The sequence below is a fragment of the Hyperolius riggenbachi genome, chromosome 2, assembly GCF_040937935.1.
Source record: "Hyperolius riggenbachi isolate aHypRig1 chromosome 2, aHypRig1.pri, whole genome shotgun sequence".
Lineage (NCBI taxonomy): Eukaryota > Metazoa > Chordata > Amphibia > Anura > Hyperoliidae > Hyperolius > Hyperolius riggenbachi.
The window spans coordinates 484,115,505-484,134,302 of NC_090647.1; the positions used below are offsets into that span (position 1 = coordinate 484,115,505).

The 18,798-nt window shown below is 44.3% G+C and overlaps 1 protein-coding gene across 9 annotated transcripts in view; it reads left to right on the top strand.

Annotated features, from left to right (window-relative positions):
* TMIGD1 (transmembrane and immunoglobulin domain containing 1) overlaps positions 1–18,798 on the top strand; it is an 89,568-nt gene that overhangs the window by 58,562 nt on the left and 12,208 nt on the right. For all 9 annotated transcript variants that reach the window (XM_068270313.1, XM_068270315.1, XM_068270317.1 and 6 more), the window contains 3 exons: positions 1,286–1,355; positions 8,166–8,444; positions 11,857–12,135. In XM_068270313.1, the coding sequence (XP_068126414.1) occupies positions 1,286–1,355; positions 8,166–8,444; positions 11,857–12,135 (628 nt within the window). The remainder of the gene's footprint in view (positions 1–1,285; positions 1,356–8,165; positions 8,445–11,856; positions 12,136–18,798) is intronic.

The window sequence follows — 18,798 nt, forward strand, 5'->3', positions numbered from 1 at the left end:
TCTTTACAAAAGCACTCCCTGAAAATGATCTATACAAAGATGCTGACCAGCATCCTTATGCATTTGTGGACAACACTTGCTATTAAGTAAAGCCTTGTACACACGTACAAGAAATGTCACCCAGCTGTACAGACATGTTGCTAGCCTCCAAATTAGCAACATGTTCTGTTGCTATGTGGGGGCAGAAGACCAGCAGAGCAGTGCAGTTGTGACGTCACTACTGGAGACCGTCCAAATTGATCGTTGGCCGAGCCACCGGGGACCACTGTATACACGCACATGCTAAATTCTCGGCAAAGGGGTTTGTTATCAACCAACTCTGCTAAGATTCATCTAGCTTGTGAATGAAGCTCACGTGCTTTTGAAAATAAATAAAACCCTGAAAATCTCTCATGAGGAGATGGACTAGTCTAAAACTTGTTAGATCTGTCAGATTGTAATAATTCTGACAAGTTGGGAAGAGATTTGACAATTTTAGGAGATAAATACAGCAAAACCTTGGATTGAAATGAAACTTGGTTTAACCATTTCAGTCCACGGGTATTTTTCACCTTATGGATGAGAGGAGTTTTCCCATTTCAGCACTCCTCCCTTTCATTCCCCAATAACTTTATCGTTGCTTATCACAAAGAAATGATCTATACCTTGTTTTTTTACGCCACCAATTAGGCTTTCTTTGGGTGGTACATTATGTTAAGAATTATTTTATTCTAAATGCATTTTAACGGGAATAATTAAAAAATTGAAAAAAATCATTATTTCTTTGGCCATTATAGTTTTAAAATACCAAATGCCTATCGGCGTTAGGCGGTCGTTAAGTGGTTAAATATCCTGGTTTCAGCATCAGAAACACTTTCTATAGCAAATATTGCTGTATATTGGTGTATAATGGTATGTAGCACTGCCCTTCCACTGAGGCTTATCCTAGACCCTTTATTGTGTGGAATTTTCACCTCCCGGCCTCCACCCCACCACTTCTCCCAGAGCATTTTGGGAAACCAGCTATGTTTTAGTACTGATTTTAGAACTCTCAGTAACGGACATTCTGCAGACATGACTTGTCAGTACTAAAAATGTTGCCGCCTGTGACACATTTCAGAAAGTAAATCAGGAAAGGTTTTACAATGGGCAAACACTGACTATATATTTTATAAGTGAATACAGTAAAATAATAAGCCATTTTATTATTTATGTTATTTTGGTTACAGTTCTCTTTAACTGCATTATAAACAAGTAAAATACTAAGTTAGTATGATAACATTTTACATTTTTATACATCTTCCAGGTCATAGTGGCAATAATGAGATATCTGCTGCTATCAACTGTGCTTCTGTTCATCTTATTTCAAGTAAAAGGTTAGTCATTTATGGAGTAGGTAAGATATACTACAGATAGGCTCTCCTTATTTTTACGTTCTGATTGTTTGGGGAGATGAAGCTATATATCTGAGTGCTACGAACATTCTCGGTCTCTCTGGGTTTCAGTTTTTGTGTGAATCCTGGAATTTTTTCAATTATGTTTTCTTGAAATATATATATTTTTTCTTCCACTAAAGTTTACCCCGATCCTCAGGGAAGCTGCATCTTTCTGCATGTACAGAATTGCAATATGTATACAATGTTAAGCCAATGTTCATTTTCTTGCTCGTTTTTATTTTCTTGTTTTGCTGTTTTGATAATATTGATGATTTCACTGTAAATATGAGGTCAGAATATTGGGCAATTATTTGTTTCATGGAGATTTTGCTCGGGGGTTGTGGGGCAACTGGTGGCTCTTCATCTTGTGAGGGGGACCGTGGGCTGTTGTTGTCACTTCCTGTTAGAAAATAGATGTTCCTCATCCATGATATATAAGATATTCTTCCGAATTGTATTTTTAGTCTATGGCTAACACTGAGCTGCTATCCCCCTGAATATCTTCCCCAACTTCCTGCGTACCCTCCTCCTCCTCACCCTTCCTTTTTTTTATGTCTTGCCCCCCACCCTACACACACACACACACACACAGTATGGTTGCTACTATGATATTCTAGCAGTAGATGTTCTATTCGAATGGCACCTCCTGCCTATAGTTATGTTTTTGTTTTTGTTCTTCTCATTTCTCTTTTTTCTCTCTCCTTCTCTGTTTTTTAATACTCTCACTTTGTGCGTCTCTTGTCTGGCTTTTCCCCAACTGACAATTAGTTTACTGCATTGGACTTATAGTCTGGGCTCCTGGTTTAGCTATGCCGTTTTTTTGTGTTTACTCTGGTAACTCAAATTTGTATGTCGAACATCAATAATGGCTTTAATGAACCCAGGAAGCATTCACGTGTTCTTTATACCTGTCACCTACAAAAGCTGGATATGGTGGAAAGCATATGTACAGTGGGATGCGAAAGTTTGGGCAACCTTGTTAATCGTCATGATTTTCCTGTATAAATCATTGGTTGTTACGATAAAAAATGTCAGTTAAATATATCATATAGCAGATAACACACACAGTAATATTTGAGAAGTGAAATGAAGTTTATTGGCTTTACAGAAAGCGTGCAATAATTGTTTAAATAAAATTAGGCAGGTGCATAAATTTGGGCACTGTTATCATTGTATTGATTCCAAAACCTCTAGAACTAATTATTGGAACTCAAATTGCCTTGGTAAGCTCAGCGACTCCTGACCTACATACACAGGTGAATCCAATTATGAGAAAGAGTATTTAAGGGGGTAAATTGTAAGTTTCCCTCCTCTTTTAATTTTCTCTGAATAGTAGCAACACGGGGGTCTCAAAACAACTCTCAGATGACCTGAAGACAAAGATTGTTCACCATCATGGTTTAGGGGAAGGATACAGAAAGCTGTCTAAAAGATTTCAGCTGTCTGTTTCCACAGTTAGGAACATATTGAGGAAATGGAAGACCACAGGCTAAGTTCAAGTTACGGCTCAAAGTGTCAGACCAAGATAAATCTCGGATAAACAGAAGCTACGGATGGTGAGAACATTCAGAGTCAACCCACAGACCAGCACCAAAGGCCTACAACATCATCTTGCTGCAGATGGAGTCACTGTGCATCGTTCAGCACACTTTACACAAGGAGATGCTGTATGCGAGAGTGATGCAGAGGAAGCCTTTTCTCCTCCCACAGCACAAACAGAGCCGCTTAAGGTATTCTAAAGCTCATTTGGACAAGCCAGCTTAATCTTGGAATAAGGTGCTGTGGACTGATTAAACTAAAATTGAGTTATTTGGGCATAACAAGGGGTGTTATGCATGGAGGAAAAAGAACACAGCATTCCAAGAAAAACACCTGCTACCTACAGTAAAAAAATTGGGGTGGTTCCCATCATGCTGTGGGGCTGTGTGGCCAGTGCAGGGACTGGGAATCTTGTCAAAGCTGAGGGAAGCATGGCTTTCACTCAATATTAGCAGATTCTGAAGACCAATGTCCAGGAATCGGTGACAAAGCTGAAGCTGCACCGGGGCTGGATCTTTCACGAAGACAACAACCCTAAACACTGCTCAAAATCCACTAAGGCTTTCATGCAGAGGAACAAGTACAATGTTCTGGAATGGCCATCTCAGTCCCCAGACCTGAATATAATTGAAAATCTGTGGTGTGAGTTAAAGAGAGCTGTCTATGCTCAGAAGGCATCAAACCTGAATGAACTAGAGATGTTTTGTAAAGAGGAATGGTCCAAAATACCTTCAAACAGAATCCAGACTCTCATTGGAACCTACAGAAAGTGTTTGGAGGCTGTAATTTCTGCAAAAGGTGGATCTACTAAATATTGATTTCATTTCTTTTTTGTGATGCCCAAATGTATGCACCTTCATAATTTTGTTTAAACAATGATTGCACACTTCACTTCTCAAATATCACTGTGTGTGTTTCCTATATGATATATTTAACTGACATTTTTTATTGTAACAACCAACCATTTATACAGGAAAATCATGTCGATTAACAAGGTTGCCCAAACTTTCGCATCCCACTTTATTTGCTACCAAATCCTCTCTTTCTGACAGAGAAAAAAAAATTCTTATAAACTTCTATCTAGGGTGTACAAGACCTCTGAGGTGCTCCACCAGATCTTCCCAGACTTCTCACCTCTCTGTTGGCGGTGCTTTCAATACGTTGGGTCAATGAAACGTATATGGGTCTCTTGTCAGAAGCTGAAGAGTTTTGGGGTTACTATTGCCCTCATTATGAAAACGGTAGGAGGCGCCCTTGTTGTTTGATCAGCAATTCTGCATAGAATGTAATATATAAGATATAATGTAAATCGCCTACCTTGTGAATGGACACTACTCAGTAGTGAAGATGAATACATTTATTGGTAACAAGCACTTAGGACAACGCGTTTCGCGGCACAAACCGCTTCATCAGGTCAATATGGTGCTTTAAAAAGAAAATTAATAACAATGGACGCTCAGTATACTTTCATACAATCAACGTGTTTAAAATAGGCATCATTAATAATAACAAGAATATATACACATAATATGTACTCTAGGTCAGTGAGGTCATCAGATTGCACAGCATGAATATATACATATATGAGTTCATACCCATCGGGTAGCATTTGTGCCTTTAAAGGAGTAATAAGCATATTAAAAACTAATAGTTAAAATTTAAAAGTAAAATAAACCTGCTAAACCTCTTTGCATTTAAAGAGGAACTGTTGTGAAAATCGTAAAATTTAAAACACATACAAATAAGAAGTACATTTCTCCCAGAGTAAAATGATCCATAAATGACTTTCCTCCTTTGTTGCTGTCACTTACAGTAGGTAGTAGAAATCTGACATTACTGACAGATTTTGGACTAGCCCATCTTCTCATAGGGGGCTTCTCAGGGTTTTCTTTATTTTTAAAAGCACTTAGTGAATGGCAGTTGCTCCGTCCAACTGCCAAAATGTTGTACAGCAAGCAGGGAGGCTGGCCAGCATCTTTGTATTAATTATTTTTAGGGAATGTCTTTATAAATAATAAGGGCCATGATGAGAATCCCCCATGAAGAGATGGACTAGCCCAAAATCTGTCGGTAATGTCAGATTTCTACTGCCTACTGTAAGTGATAGCAACATAGGAGAAAAGTAATTTATGGCTCATTTTACTTTGGGAGAAATGTACTTCTTATTTGTATTTTAAATTTTAAGATTTTCATGACAGTTCCTCTTTAAGTGCCTGAGTAGTCAACTATCTTGCTTGGCAGAATCACTCCTATTGCTGCTACTGCCGATGCCTTTTAAAAAATACAAGAAATCTCTTCTACACCATTTTCAAGTAGCTGCCAGGCTCACAATCCCTCAATTTTGGAAATCCACTGATCCACCTACCATCTCCGATTGGTTTGTGGAAATGAATAATATTGGTAACCTGGAATCCATTCTTCAACAGTCACATATCTGGTTGCTGAACCATAAAAATTCCTGGATGCTATGGCATATGTTGTGTGAATCTGTGGAGGGGAAGGAAATCCTGTGCCTGTCCTAAGGGATGTGGGGTTGTTAGGTGTTATAGGTCAGAATCAGAATCATTTATTTCGCCAAGTACAATGGAGGTTGTACCTGGAATTATTATTGGCACATACAGGGTCGGTGATGGTACAGTAACATACAGTAGAAATACACAGAGTAGTCATTACATACATACACTTACACCACACATTACATAGGATACAGAGGACCGTCTGAGTGCTATGTCGGGGGGAGCTGCCATAACCTGTGCGGCGCTCAACTCCCTGCAGCAGTTTACAGATGCCCCCGCATGTCTTGGAAAGTGCAGGTGAAGAGAAGAGAAACAGAGAAAGAAGGAGCGATCAGAGAGTCCCCTTAGGAAGAAACAACAGTACTGGGTAGGAGCTTATCCACTGTAGATACTCTCTGACCAGATAATAAAGCTATAAGCTTTAGTAGGTTACCTCGCTGGTTCACTTTGACCAAGGCTGTGGGTGTGTACCTTATGCTTAAAGTACCGTTGTCAGCAAGATGGTATATGTTGGTATGTATATACTTGTTTTGACTCGGTGAGATTTAATCTTTGACATTTGGCTGAATTCTGCCGGTACCTTTATCTGTACACATTTTGTTTCAATAAAAACTGATTGAATTAATAAAAATGTCAAAATGTTACAGCTCCTAATTTGTAGCTATACCTCTACTTTAGCCCCTTTCCCAATGCCACTATCCTACATCGGCCCATATGCAATTAACTTTTTCTCCCGAGTTTTCACCTAGGAGATATTTCCAAACTTGTCAATAAAATGTATTTTAAACCCCCAGCAAGCAAGACAATACTTAAAATAAATTTGATAGTACTTTTCCACCTACTTTTTGATACTTTTTCAATTGCAAAGTGCGGAAAAGTTACTTTAAATAGAAGATGAAAAATTATCTCCTAGGAGAAAGCTATAATAGCATATGGGCCCTCATGTGTAAAATCAGCATTCATCAAAACCCTTTCCTAATTCTATATTTAAGATTGGCTTATTGACATTTAAATCCTTGCAAAATCTGGGCCCTGGATACTTCAATGATTTGTTGCAACTGCATCACATCTCCCACAATGTTAGATCAAAAGGATCTAATAATTTGGTCACTCCCAGAGTCCATCTGAAAACATTTGGAGATGGAGCCTTTTATCATGCTCCCCTACACTTTGTATCTCCTTGCCACACCTAATCAGGGCATCTGCATCCCTGGAAGCAGTGATAAGCCATCTGTTTAGTCTGGCATTTATGGACACCTATTTCCTCTGCAAAACAATCCACCCTGTAACTATGCATTGATCTGAGACATATCTATGAGTCCTTCAAGAGAATACCACTTTACAAATGTTAATGTTATTGTATTATCAGGGGCGTAATTAGCTTCCACCGGGCCCCCCTGCAGAACTTCTGAGTGACCCCCCCCCTCGGGGCCCGCTCAGGGCCATTTTAGGGGGCTGGAGGGGTCGCAGCATAAGGGGAAAGCTGGCCGCACATCAGCGGGGAGGGGGGACGGTCCCCCCACCCCCACCTCAGGCTCTCCCATCTGCGCACTCCTCCAGCTTCAATAAGTGTCTCTGGGCAGCGGTGGGCAGCGGCAGATCCACATACCTTTCTTGCGTTCCAGCGCGGATGGTTCTCTCTCTAGCATCTGACGCTGCTTCCTGTTTATACAGGAAGTAGCATCAGACACTAGAACGAGAAGCATCCGCGCTGGAACGCAAGGAAGGTATGTGGATCTGCCGCTGCCCGCCGCTGTTCAGAGACACTTAATTGAAGCTGGAGGGGAGCGCAGAGGGGAGAGCCCAAGGTGAGGGGGGGGGGGGGAACCGTCCCCCCCTCCCCGCTGATGTGCGGCCAGCTTTCCCCTTATGCTGCGACCCCTCCAGCCCCCTAAAATGGCCCTGAGCGGGCCCGGCCCCCCCGCGAGTGTAGGGGTTGCAGCCCCTATTGTTACGCCAGTGTGTATTATTGTATTATATACATATACTTTATCCCTCACTGAATCACTGTGTACAGATAATTCACCTGGAATTAACTACTATCGAGCCATCTATCTGCCAAAAAACCTCATGGTGTATTCCCAGCATAAGGTCCATGTCACACATCAGGCTGTGATTATCCTATTGATGGCCCAGGATTTAAAAGAAGTGCTGAGGGGAGTGGTCAATTTGAGATCATTAACCCTCTGTGCTCAAACACTCACAACAAGCTGGAACTCTGGTAATGAAAGAAACATCTTGAATGCAAGATGTATTCAGTTGCACAAATGGAGGATATTTGCTTCCAAAATGGTTTGCATGCAAAATCCTTTCAACAGTGTTGAGGTTTCCTCCATTTCAAAAGGGTCCCAGCACTGCTCATACCACATTCAAGTTGTCTTTATCACACAACAGAGCTGGTTGCTTCAACTAGTTTGAGAGCCCTCTAGGAAACTAGCTGTCGCTGCTCTAGTGTATCACAGATTTTGGCAACCACATAGGATAAGGTTTGTAGCAGCTGTTTAGCATCTCCGCAAATCTCTTGTGTGGCATAAACATAAGGGGATAAGACATGGAAACGTGATTATGGTTTTACATTTGTTAGGTGGGTTATAAGGGGGTACTGGATACTTTTAAAGAACTTCTTGATGTATTGCTGTTGCTAAGGTAATCTTAATGTATTGTTCTTAATAGTAGATTTTGTTTATAACCACAGCAATCAACCTTGCTTTAAATGGAGCCTCTTATGATAACCTATTAAGCGTAGATGCAGATGGGTCTACAACCCTGCAGTGTGAAGTCATCAACAACACAGCGGCTGAGTCCTTGATGTGGTACCGTGGCAGTCAGCAAGTAAACGTTTCAGCTGTGAATAGCGTAAACTCAAGCACTATATGTCTCCCCAAAGTGACACCTGATGACGACCAAGTAAGCTATACCTGCCTACTGCAGAGGGACACCAACGTGAAACGCTCTGTGCTGATTAATGTCAACTGTAAGTAAAGTTCCTACAGTTATCTCTTGTATTTGTAATGCTAGTACTGCCAGATTTCCTTCCAGATCGATTATTTCCAACCTGCCCGATCTAATTACCGATTGATTTTCTGATTGATTTTCCATAGAAGAGAATGGAAAATCGATCGGAAATCAGATTGGACAGGTTGGAAATAATCGATCTGGCAGGAAATCTGCCAGAAAATCTCATTGTGTGTACCTAGCATTAGACTGGAGGGAGTTTATATGTAACAGGTTATCTAATTTTTGTGTATTGATAATGAATGCTTTGAAAGCTCTCATGATGGTCCCATATTCTATATACCCTTATTGCTCAAAGTGATGCTCAGATCAGAAGACTCCCTTGAAAAATACAGAACAAGTTACGTCAGCCTTAGATAGTGATTTGCAGAACTTCTGATAATGACCTCATGTTGCAGACCAGGATCAACAACTAGCCAAGTTTTCCTCTCGGCAATAGTGATGTAGCAAATTTACCGTAAATGTTGGCTAACCAACTGTTCGCGGCGGGCTCCATAGACTTAAATGATGGACGGCCACCAACTGTAGCGGTGAAAAGCAAAGCTCCCTTACGTTCTAGAAACACCAGGGTATGTGAAGGAGGACAGTGGGTACAACAGGAAACATTTTTTTTCCCCAAAAGACATTATAGTTTTTGAGAAAATCGATTTTAAAGTTCTCGTTCTGAGTATGGGAAATGTTTCAACGGCCGCCAACTTTAGCGGTTAATAGCAATGCCCCCTTACGTGCTAGAAACACCAAATTTGCAGGGTATGTTAAGGAGTTGCAGCATAGAGCATGTGACACAATTCATCGCCGGAACAGGTAAATATTACACTGTTCCACTGCACTATTTTGCTATGTGCAGGCGATGGTGTTGAGTGGAAGGTGTGTCCCGTATGTCTTTTACAAGACACATGGGAGTTGGATCTCAGAGGGGTCCCCATGGGGTGGGATGTGTGTGTGTGGGGGGGGTCTTGTGGGTCATAGCTGCATCCCTGCCCAAACTGACATTGCTCAAACAGAAACACTATCACCAGTGTGCTCCCCTGGATGGGAAGGCAGCGTGCTGTTCTTTTGCTGCTTACAATGATGCAGATTTGAAACTCTCGAGGGCCGCATAAAATGGCAAGGAGGCCAGCATTTGGCCCGCTGACCTTGTGTTTGACGCCTGTGCTCTAGAAAATCAGGCCTGGTGTGAAAAGGTAAGGACATTAGGCACTGCATAACAAAACAGAGTAGTTTGGATGCATTCCTTCACCAATATTAGACAAGGTGCAAGATTGCTTAGCATACCAGAGCAGCAGCGGGCACAACTAGGCCTGACTAGGCACTGCACAGTCAGGAGTGTGCTACCATGGGTAGTCTTTGAGGGCTCGCACCTCCACCCTCTCCCCATCGGCATGCGGAGCAGCACAGAGAGTGGTGAGATGTTTACCAGATTCCAGTACTGTGGGTGTCCTCCGTGCTTCACAACCACACACTCGCTGCAGCCATTTGCTGCCTCCCAATCACATGACTGATGCGAGTCACGTGAATGGGAGCCAGAGGACGGCAGCAAAGAGTGTGCGGTTGCAAAGCATAGAGGAGACCCACAGCGCTAGAACAGGTAATTATTACACAGCTCTCTGTACTACTCCATCATTGAGTGCCGTGTCTGGGAGGAAGCAGGGGTGAGGGGTTTAATGCGGTGAGCGTTTGGATGGGTGGGCCTCCTGGGTTCTTGTTACGCCCCTGTGAGGTACAATTGAGTGGGCAGTGATTTCACACTGCTGCTAGCATTTAAGTACTCTGTGACTGCTAGCAGGGCCGGGCCGAGGCAGAGAGGCTCCAGCCCAGGGTGCAGAGTAGCAGGGGTCGCACAACTCACTGAGCTATCATTCCCCTATTGTGTTTGAAGCACAGAGAAATAAGAAAAGGGGATACATGGCAGTGACTGCAAGCCAGATAACTAGAGATGAAGGTGTTGGGGCGCCTCTTAGTCTAATAGCAATCAGTGTGTGACGGCTGTTGTGGGAGGGGTGGAGGGGCGCACTTTGGTGTTACAGCCTTGGGTGCTGGAGGACCTTGTCCCGGGTCTGACTGCTAGCTCCATACAATACAATGGGGTTAGTGACACAGCACACAGCAATAAATGGTGCAACGCATTGCCACATATGCTGATCATGTGGATGGACCATTCGCTCTGTTGGAATCAATGATATGGATAGAGCCTGCAGCCTTTGATTTCAGATATCCATCCTGCCTCATCTGCGTGCATGACTGAAGTCACTGACTGTAAAAAATCTAAAAATGTACTTAAACTAGGTGAAAATATGGTGAATTCTGAATTGCTGAATTCAAACTAGCATTTACCAGCATCAGGAATAGATGCCAGATCATCATTACCATGCAATACTTCCTGACCTTTTAGCGCAGTGGTATTTGGCATCTGTTTAACATGGTACATCCCATAGGAAAATTAACATGAGACGCCTGTGAGATAAACGAAAGACACTTCAAGTACAGTAGTGATCACTAAACGGGGAACTGGATGAATGCCAACATCAAATGCTAGAAGGTTCTCTGCTGCTTTATCAGCAATAGGAACAATTGGTAAACTCTAGCCTTCAACGCCAGTGTGAATTTGGCATTTGTTTGTTTTCCTAAGTCATAGATGTCCAACTCCAGTCCTTGAGGGCCATATCCATGCCAATGTTTAGGATGGACAGAGAAATGGAGAAAGGTGTTCTACTTGATTAACCACACCTTTCCTGATTCAGTCCCATCAATTAATTTGATCTGTGCCAAGAATTTGTGAGGACCTTGGCCCTTGAGGACTGGAGTTGGACATCCCTGCCCTAATTGAAGTACATGTTTGTAAGAGTATTCCTTCTGCATGCCCAATGGGCTAATGTGATGTCACTTAGCTAGCAATTGTGTTGAAGGACTGATATACTTTTCACACCCCTAGGCAAACTTCCTTGTGGCCCATCTTCCATGTGTAGCAGTCCCAAATCGTATTCCATGTGTACCATCCATGTACAGAAGCCTTTCTCTCTCATGCACTGCTCGCTTGGGCAGCAGCTCTCCCCCATGTGTTCACCAAAGATTTGCAGAATCCCTTTTCTATTTGGAAGCCAATCTTCCAGATCCAGAATTTCCTGGGGAAGCAGCTACACAACTGCCAGAGGAATAACTGCCTGCTAGTGACTTCAATTTGTTCCTCTTGTTGGGTCAGTGGATATTTTTCCTCTCATTCCTAAAGAGAACAATGACAACCTCTGTATTTTTCTCAGCACTGCTTTTCTTTACAATGATAGGACCTATGTTAAAGTGTGTAACATTTTAAGGTGACGTCATGAGGGTGAAGAGTGTACAAGAAGAAATGTTGACATTGGTTAATTTTGCAGATGAACCCATACTGACTGGAGAAACATATCTTGCTATACAAGAAGGTCAGAAGGCTGTACTCACCTGCGAAGTCAAGGCCAATCCAGCAGCTGATATGGCTTGGAAAAAAAATGGCAGACTTGTGAATTTTCCTGACCGAGTCGAACAACGCATGTCTGGCAACAGCTGGACACTCACCATCACCAAAGCAGTAAAGTCAGATGCAGCCAATTACACCTGTGTAGCAGCTCCCACTGGCTCTGCTGAGAAAACATTAATGTTCCGACTTGATGTTTCAGGTAATTATTGTCATTATTATTATGTATGTATACAGTGACTTAGGACATCTACTGTAGCACTTTACAGTCAACTAACTAACTAACTGTCCTCAGAGGAGCTCACACATGTAATGTCCCTTCCCTGGTTAGATATCCATACCCCACTCTTGAGCCAGTCTGGGGGGAATCAGTTAACCATTCTATAGGTTATTGGAAACCAGAGACCCCATAGGAAACACAAGCAAACATGGGGAGAACATACAAACTCCTTACAGATAATGTTCTGGTCTGGCATCCAACCTGTAACGTCTAATGAAATCTAAACATGTTCTCGCAGGCAGTTCTAGACTTTTTCCTGCCTGAAGCAATACATTGTAAGGATGTCCCTCAGCTACACAGCCCCTCCCCCCCCCCCCCCACCACTGTGTGTGTAATGCCGGACTAGAGAGAAGAGACACATCGGGCTGTGCATTGTAGGCACTGGCACTACCCTTACCGTACCTCTCTCTGCTTCTTCCAAAACAGCATCTCCTCTGTGCTGGCCTGCAGCATCTGATCCCATGATGCCGGGTTTGTGCTGCTCGGGATCACTCACCTGCTCTCAGCTGATTAGTGATGGGATCACCAGACACACATGAAGTCCTGCTACCTCTCTGACTACAGCAGTGCATCATGTGACCCGGCAGCACGTAACAGGTCACATAAGGCACCGCTGTAGCTATGGATACAGGATGCTATACGGGCGGATGGAGATCCTATTGCTGGAATGCTGAGAGCAGGTGAGTGAAGCGGCATTGCGCATCTAGGGAGGGGGAGATGGGTAGTGCGAGGAGGGGGACTTTTGAGAAGGGGAGCCGCCTCTTGCTATCCTCTAATTGTTGCCACCCTGACGCATGTGACTTATGTTGCTTCATGAAAGAACTACCCCTGCGTATTCCAGCATCCTTCATACTCTCACCACTCTACTCTACTTCTTTCTGTCTTCCTAAATGTCTTGTCCTGCTTAGGTATACAGGTCCTTCTCAAAAAAATAGCATATTGTAATAAAGTTCATTATTTTCTATAATGTACTGATAAACATTACAATTTCATATATTTTAGATTCATTACACACAACTGAAGTAGTTCAAGCCTTTTATTGTTTTAATATTGATGATTTTGGCATCCAGCTCATGAAAACCCAAAATTCCTATATCCAAAAATTAGCATATCATGAAAAGGTTCTATAAATGAGCTATTAACCGAATCATCTGAATCAACTAATTAACTGTAAACACCTGCAAAAGATTCCTGAGGCTTTTAAAAACTCCCAGCCTGGTTCATTACTCAAAACCACAATCATGGGTAAGACTGCCGACCTGACTGCTGTCCAGAAGGCCATCATTGACACCCTCAAGCAAGAGGGTAAGACACAGAAAGAAGTTACTGAACCAATAGGCTGTTCCCAGAGTGCTGTATCAAGGCACCTCGGTGGGAAGTCTGTGGGAAGGAAAAAGTGTGGCAGAAAACGCTGCACAACGAGAAGAGGTGACCGGACCGTGAGGAAAATTGTGGAGAAGGACCGATTCAAGACCTTGGGGGACCTGCGGAAGCAGTGGACTGAGTCTGGAGTAGAAACATCCAGAGCCACCGTGTACAGGCGTGTGCAGGAAATGGGCTACAGGTGCCGCATTCCCCAACAGTGGCAGAAGCGCCTGACCTGGGCTACGGAGAAGCAGCACTGGACTGTTGCTCAGTGGTCCAAAGTACATTTTTCGGATGAAAGCAACTTTTGCATGTCATTCAGAAATCAAGGTGCCAGTGTCTGGAGGAAGACTGGGGAGAGGGAAATGCCAAAATGCCTGAAGTCCAGTGTCAAGTACCCACAGGTAGTGATGGTCTGGGGTGCCATGTCAGCTGCTGGTGTTGGTCCACTGTGTTTTATCAAGGGCAGGGTCAATGTAGCTAGCTATCAGGAGATTGTGGAGCACTTCATGCTTCCATCTGCTGAAAAGCTTTATGGAGATGAAGATTTCATTTTTCAGCACGACCTGGCACCTGCTCACAGTGCCAAAACCACTGGTAAATGGTTTACTGACCATGGTATTACTGTGCTCAATTGGCCTGCCAACTCTTCTGACGTGAACCCCATAGAGAATCTGTGGGATATTGTGAAGAGAAAATTGAGAGACGCAAGACCCAACACTCTGGATGAGCTTAAGGCCGCTATCGAAGCATCCTGGGCCTCCATAACACCTGAGCAGTGCCACAGGCTGATTGCCTCCATGCCACGCCGCATTGAAGCAGTCATTTCTGCAAAAGGATTCCCGACCAAGTATTGACAGCATAACTGAACATAATTATTTGAAGGTTGACTTTTTTTGTTTTAAAACACTTTTCTTTTATTGGTCGGATGAAATATGCAAATTTTTTGAGATAGGAATTTTGGGTTTTCATGAGCTGTATGCCAAAATCATCAATATTAAAACAATAAAAGGCTTGAACTACTTCAGTTGTGTGTAATGAATCTAAAATATATGAAAGTCTAATGTTTATCAGTACATTACAGAAAATAATGAACTTTATCACAATATGCTAATTTTTTGAGACGGACCTGTATTACAGGAAGGACCCTTCCTATCCGATCCTTGTTCTGGAAAGGAAATCTATAAAATGTCGTATTTGTATGGTCTGGGGATACTTTTCAGAAGCTTTATTTTATGGCATACAGACAACTTTCTGACCACCCTATGGAAACAGATTTCTTAGGCTTTGACACAGTCAGGGGCGTTTCTAGGGTCCTTGGAGATCGGGGGCACCTGTGGGCACCAGGTGGGGAGGTATATGCGCCGCGGCAAAAATGGGTGTGGCCATGATGTGAGTGGGCGTGGCCATGGGTGGGGCCAAATGTACATGAACTTAGCAGCGGTGTAAGCTACAGATAACGGGCCTGCCCATCGAAATATTGGATGGAGCCCCCTGTCCTTTATTTAGATAATTTACAATCAGTATAGGCATAGATCAAAGATGTATACGCACATACAATTTTGATTGGTCAATCACTGACCCCCAATTTTACCACCCCCGTGCAGTAAGTGGGCCAACAGACAATGAATTTTATGAACAGAGCTAAAATTGGCTAATCAAAATTGTATGTGTGTATCAGGCTTTACAGCTAATACTGTACATACTGAAAGTAGCAGGGATCAGCATACAATATAGCTGGTTTACAATCAGTAAAGGCACAGAGTAACACTGTACACACTGGAGGTAAATCCACACACAGTGCAGGCACTAGAGAACAGCGTATACTGTACATACTGTAGGCAGCAGAATTCAGCACACTGTAGCTAGCGTGCCAAAAATATGAGGATCACGTTGTGCGGCGTGCTTATCGCGCCGCACCGAAAAATGGGTGGGCCATGGACCAGAATATAGGTGTGGTAACGGGTGGAGACAAATTTACATGAACCTAGCAATGGTGGGACATTAGATTATGACAGTGGTGGCGAACCTTTTGGAGGCCGAGTGCCCAAACTGCAACCCAAAAGTCACTTATCTATCGCAAAGTGGCAACAGCAATTTAAACTAAATACTATACAAACGTTTTAACTCATACATGAACATTATGGAAAATCCAAGTTGAAAAAAACTGTGAAGATAAACAATTTCATCCATCCTACTCCTGAAAAATGTATTCAATTTTTTAGAACCTTCCAGTTTTATTTTCTGTTTTAAAAAGCTAAAAAAGTAGGTTTAATGCTATTGTCTCATATGATAAGGATTCAGCTTTTCCCATAGTCTCGCAGTTAGCAATCATGTGACCCCCAACAAGACAAATTCAGCAATTATGAGGCCCCCAACAAATCATGAGGTCCCCAACAAGACAAATTCAGCAATCATGAGGCCTCCAACAAATCATGAGGCCCCCAATAAGACAAATTCAGCAATCATGAGGCCCCCAACAAATCATGAAGCCCCCAACAAGACAAATTCAGCAATCTTGAGGCCCCCAACAAATCATAAGGCTCCCAACAAGACAAATTCAGCAGTCATGAGGCACATAAATAGACAGCATTTCACATAAATAGGCAGAATGCCCCCTTAATATGGTAGCCCCCCAAGTTAGGTAGTGAGTGACAGGGACCCCCAGGTTAGCTAGTGAGTGACAGGCGCCTCCATTTAGGTAGTGAGTGACAGGGACCCCGATAGTGAGTGACAGGGAGGCCCTTTAGGCAGTGAGTGAGTGCCAGGGAGGCCCTTTAGGTAGTGAGTGAGTGCCAGGGAGCCCCTTTAGGCAGTGAGTGAGTGCCAGGGAGCCCCTTTAGGTAGTAAGTGAGTGCCAGGGAGCCCCTTTAGGTAGTGAGTGAGTGCCAGGGAGCCCCTTTAGGCAGTGAGTGAGTGCCAGGGAGCCCCTTCAGGCAGTGAGTGAGTGCCAGGGAGCCCCTTCAGGCAGTGAGTGAGTGACAGGGAGGCCCTTTAGGCAGTGAGTGAGTGCCAGGAGCCCCTTTAGGTAGTGAGTGAGTGCCAGGGAGCCCCTTTAGGCAGTGAGTGAGTGCCAGGGAGCCCCTTTAGGCAGTGAGTGAGTGCCAGGGAGGCCCTTTAGGTAGTGAGTGAATGCCAGGGAGCCCCTTTAGGTAGTGAGTGACAGGGAGGCCCCCCCTCTAGCCGCCGCCGCCGCTCCCCCCCTCACCTGGCAGTGTAGTCAGACCTCAGGATCAGCGGCGACCTGACCAGTAGTATGAGCGGGCGCCGGACGCACCCGCTCTATATGCGGAAGTGATGTCACTTCCGCATATCAGTGCGGGCGCTGGGTCCAAGCGCCCACACGATTGGTCGCCGGCTCGCCGCCTGATCCTGAGGTCTGAGTGACGTGGCGGCAGCTGGAGGGAGCCGCTGAGATCCGTTGCACCCCAGGACAGATTGGGGGCACGTGCCACCCCAAAATAGGGCTAGCGACGCCCCTGGACACCGTACATACATCATTGCAGAACAGTCCATACATCTGGATTCTGCACTTATTTGCACGGACAGCTCAGTTTAAGCTCCTTTGATATGAATATCAAGTCATACATTTCAACGTCAAGCTGATAGTGTTAATAGTTGATAGTCCACCAAAATCCTAATCTAAACTATGAATAACCGTAACTTTACCCTCTATCATGTGTCTAGTCCTAACTAGCAGCACCTCAAAGCCTAACTCAAATTACCCTCTGGCGTTTAACACTGATCACCCTTGTACCTAACCGTCCTTAACCTGCTGAGCGGTCTGGACGAGCTCAGCTCGTCCAACACCGCCAGAGGCTGCCGCTCAGGCCCTGCTGGGCCGATTTCCACCAAATAAAAAGCAGCACACGCAGCCGGCACTTTGCCAGCCGCGTGTGCTGCCTGATCGCCGCTGCAGCGCGGCGATCCGCCGCGTGCAGCGGCGAAAGAGGGTCCCCCCAGCCGCCCGAGCCCAGCGTAGCCGGAACAAACAGTTCCGGCCAGCGCTAAGGGCTGGATCGGAGGCGGCTGACGTCAGGACGTCGGCTGACGTCCATGACGTCACTCCGCTCGTCGCCATGGCGACGAGGGAAGCAAAACACGGAGGGCCGCTCATTGCGGCCTTCCGTGTTATTCCTTGCCGCCGGAGGCGATCGGAAGATCGCCTCCGGAGCGCCCTCTAGTGGGCTTTCATGCAGCCAACTTTCAGTTGGCTGCATGAAATAGTTTTTTTTTAATTTAAAAAAAACCCTCCCGCAGCCACCCTGGCGATTTAATCAGAACGCCAGGGTGGTTAAACACCTAACCCCTATTCTTAAGGACACCTGAAGTTGGAGGAATATGAAGGCTGGCTGTCCTTTTGATCATCTGCCTGTAATACTTATAGCCATAGACCCTGAACAAGCATCAGATTTTTCTGACTGAACTAGTCTGACTGGATTTGCCACATGCTTGTTTCAGGTGTGTGATTCACATGCAGCTGATGCCAGAAAGACCGGCAGGGCTGCCAGGCAACTGGTATTGTTTTCAAGGAAATAAATATGGCAACCTCCTTATCTTTAGTACTTCAGGTTCTTAACACTAACCATGCAGACCCCCAACCTTTAATGCTACTTATGCCAAACATTAGCTCAGCCTCTTGGGTAATTCTAGACTCCACATCAGTTGTGTAACCTTAATCCTCCTCTCTGGCTAACCCTAACAACCTCTCACCTGCTGAACTGTACCTTCATCATACTGACCCTAACTTGTGAAAAACATGTGAATTGTGGAAGAGGAAAAAAGAATGTGATCTGCTTAAAGCGGACCTGAACTCAGTATGTCCTCTCTACTCTAAAAGATACACAACAGCATAATAACCTTTAAACAAAAAACTTTTATCTTTGTAACAGCTGATTCAAATCCTAAAATAAATCTGAAGTGTATCTACTTTCTGCTTTCAGGGAAACAGACATATTTTTAACAGCCTGTGCTCAGGGCCGGCCCTAGACTTTTTGCCGCCTGAGGCAAAATTAGAAAAAAACGCCTCCCCCCCCCCAGCTGTGGGTGGGGGCGCCGAGCTGGAGGGGTAGCTGGCAGAAAGGGGGTATTGGGCCTAGTGGTGGGAAGGGGGATCGGACCTCCCCCTCCCTCGCCTGGGTCCCCGATCTGCGCTCCTCCTCCAGCGGTAAGTACCAGCATACATATGACGAAGAGGCAACGGGCGGGGGAATCACTCAC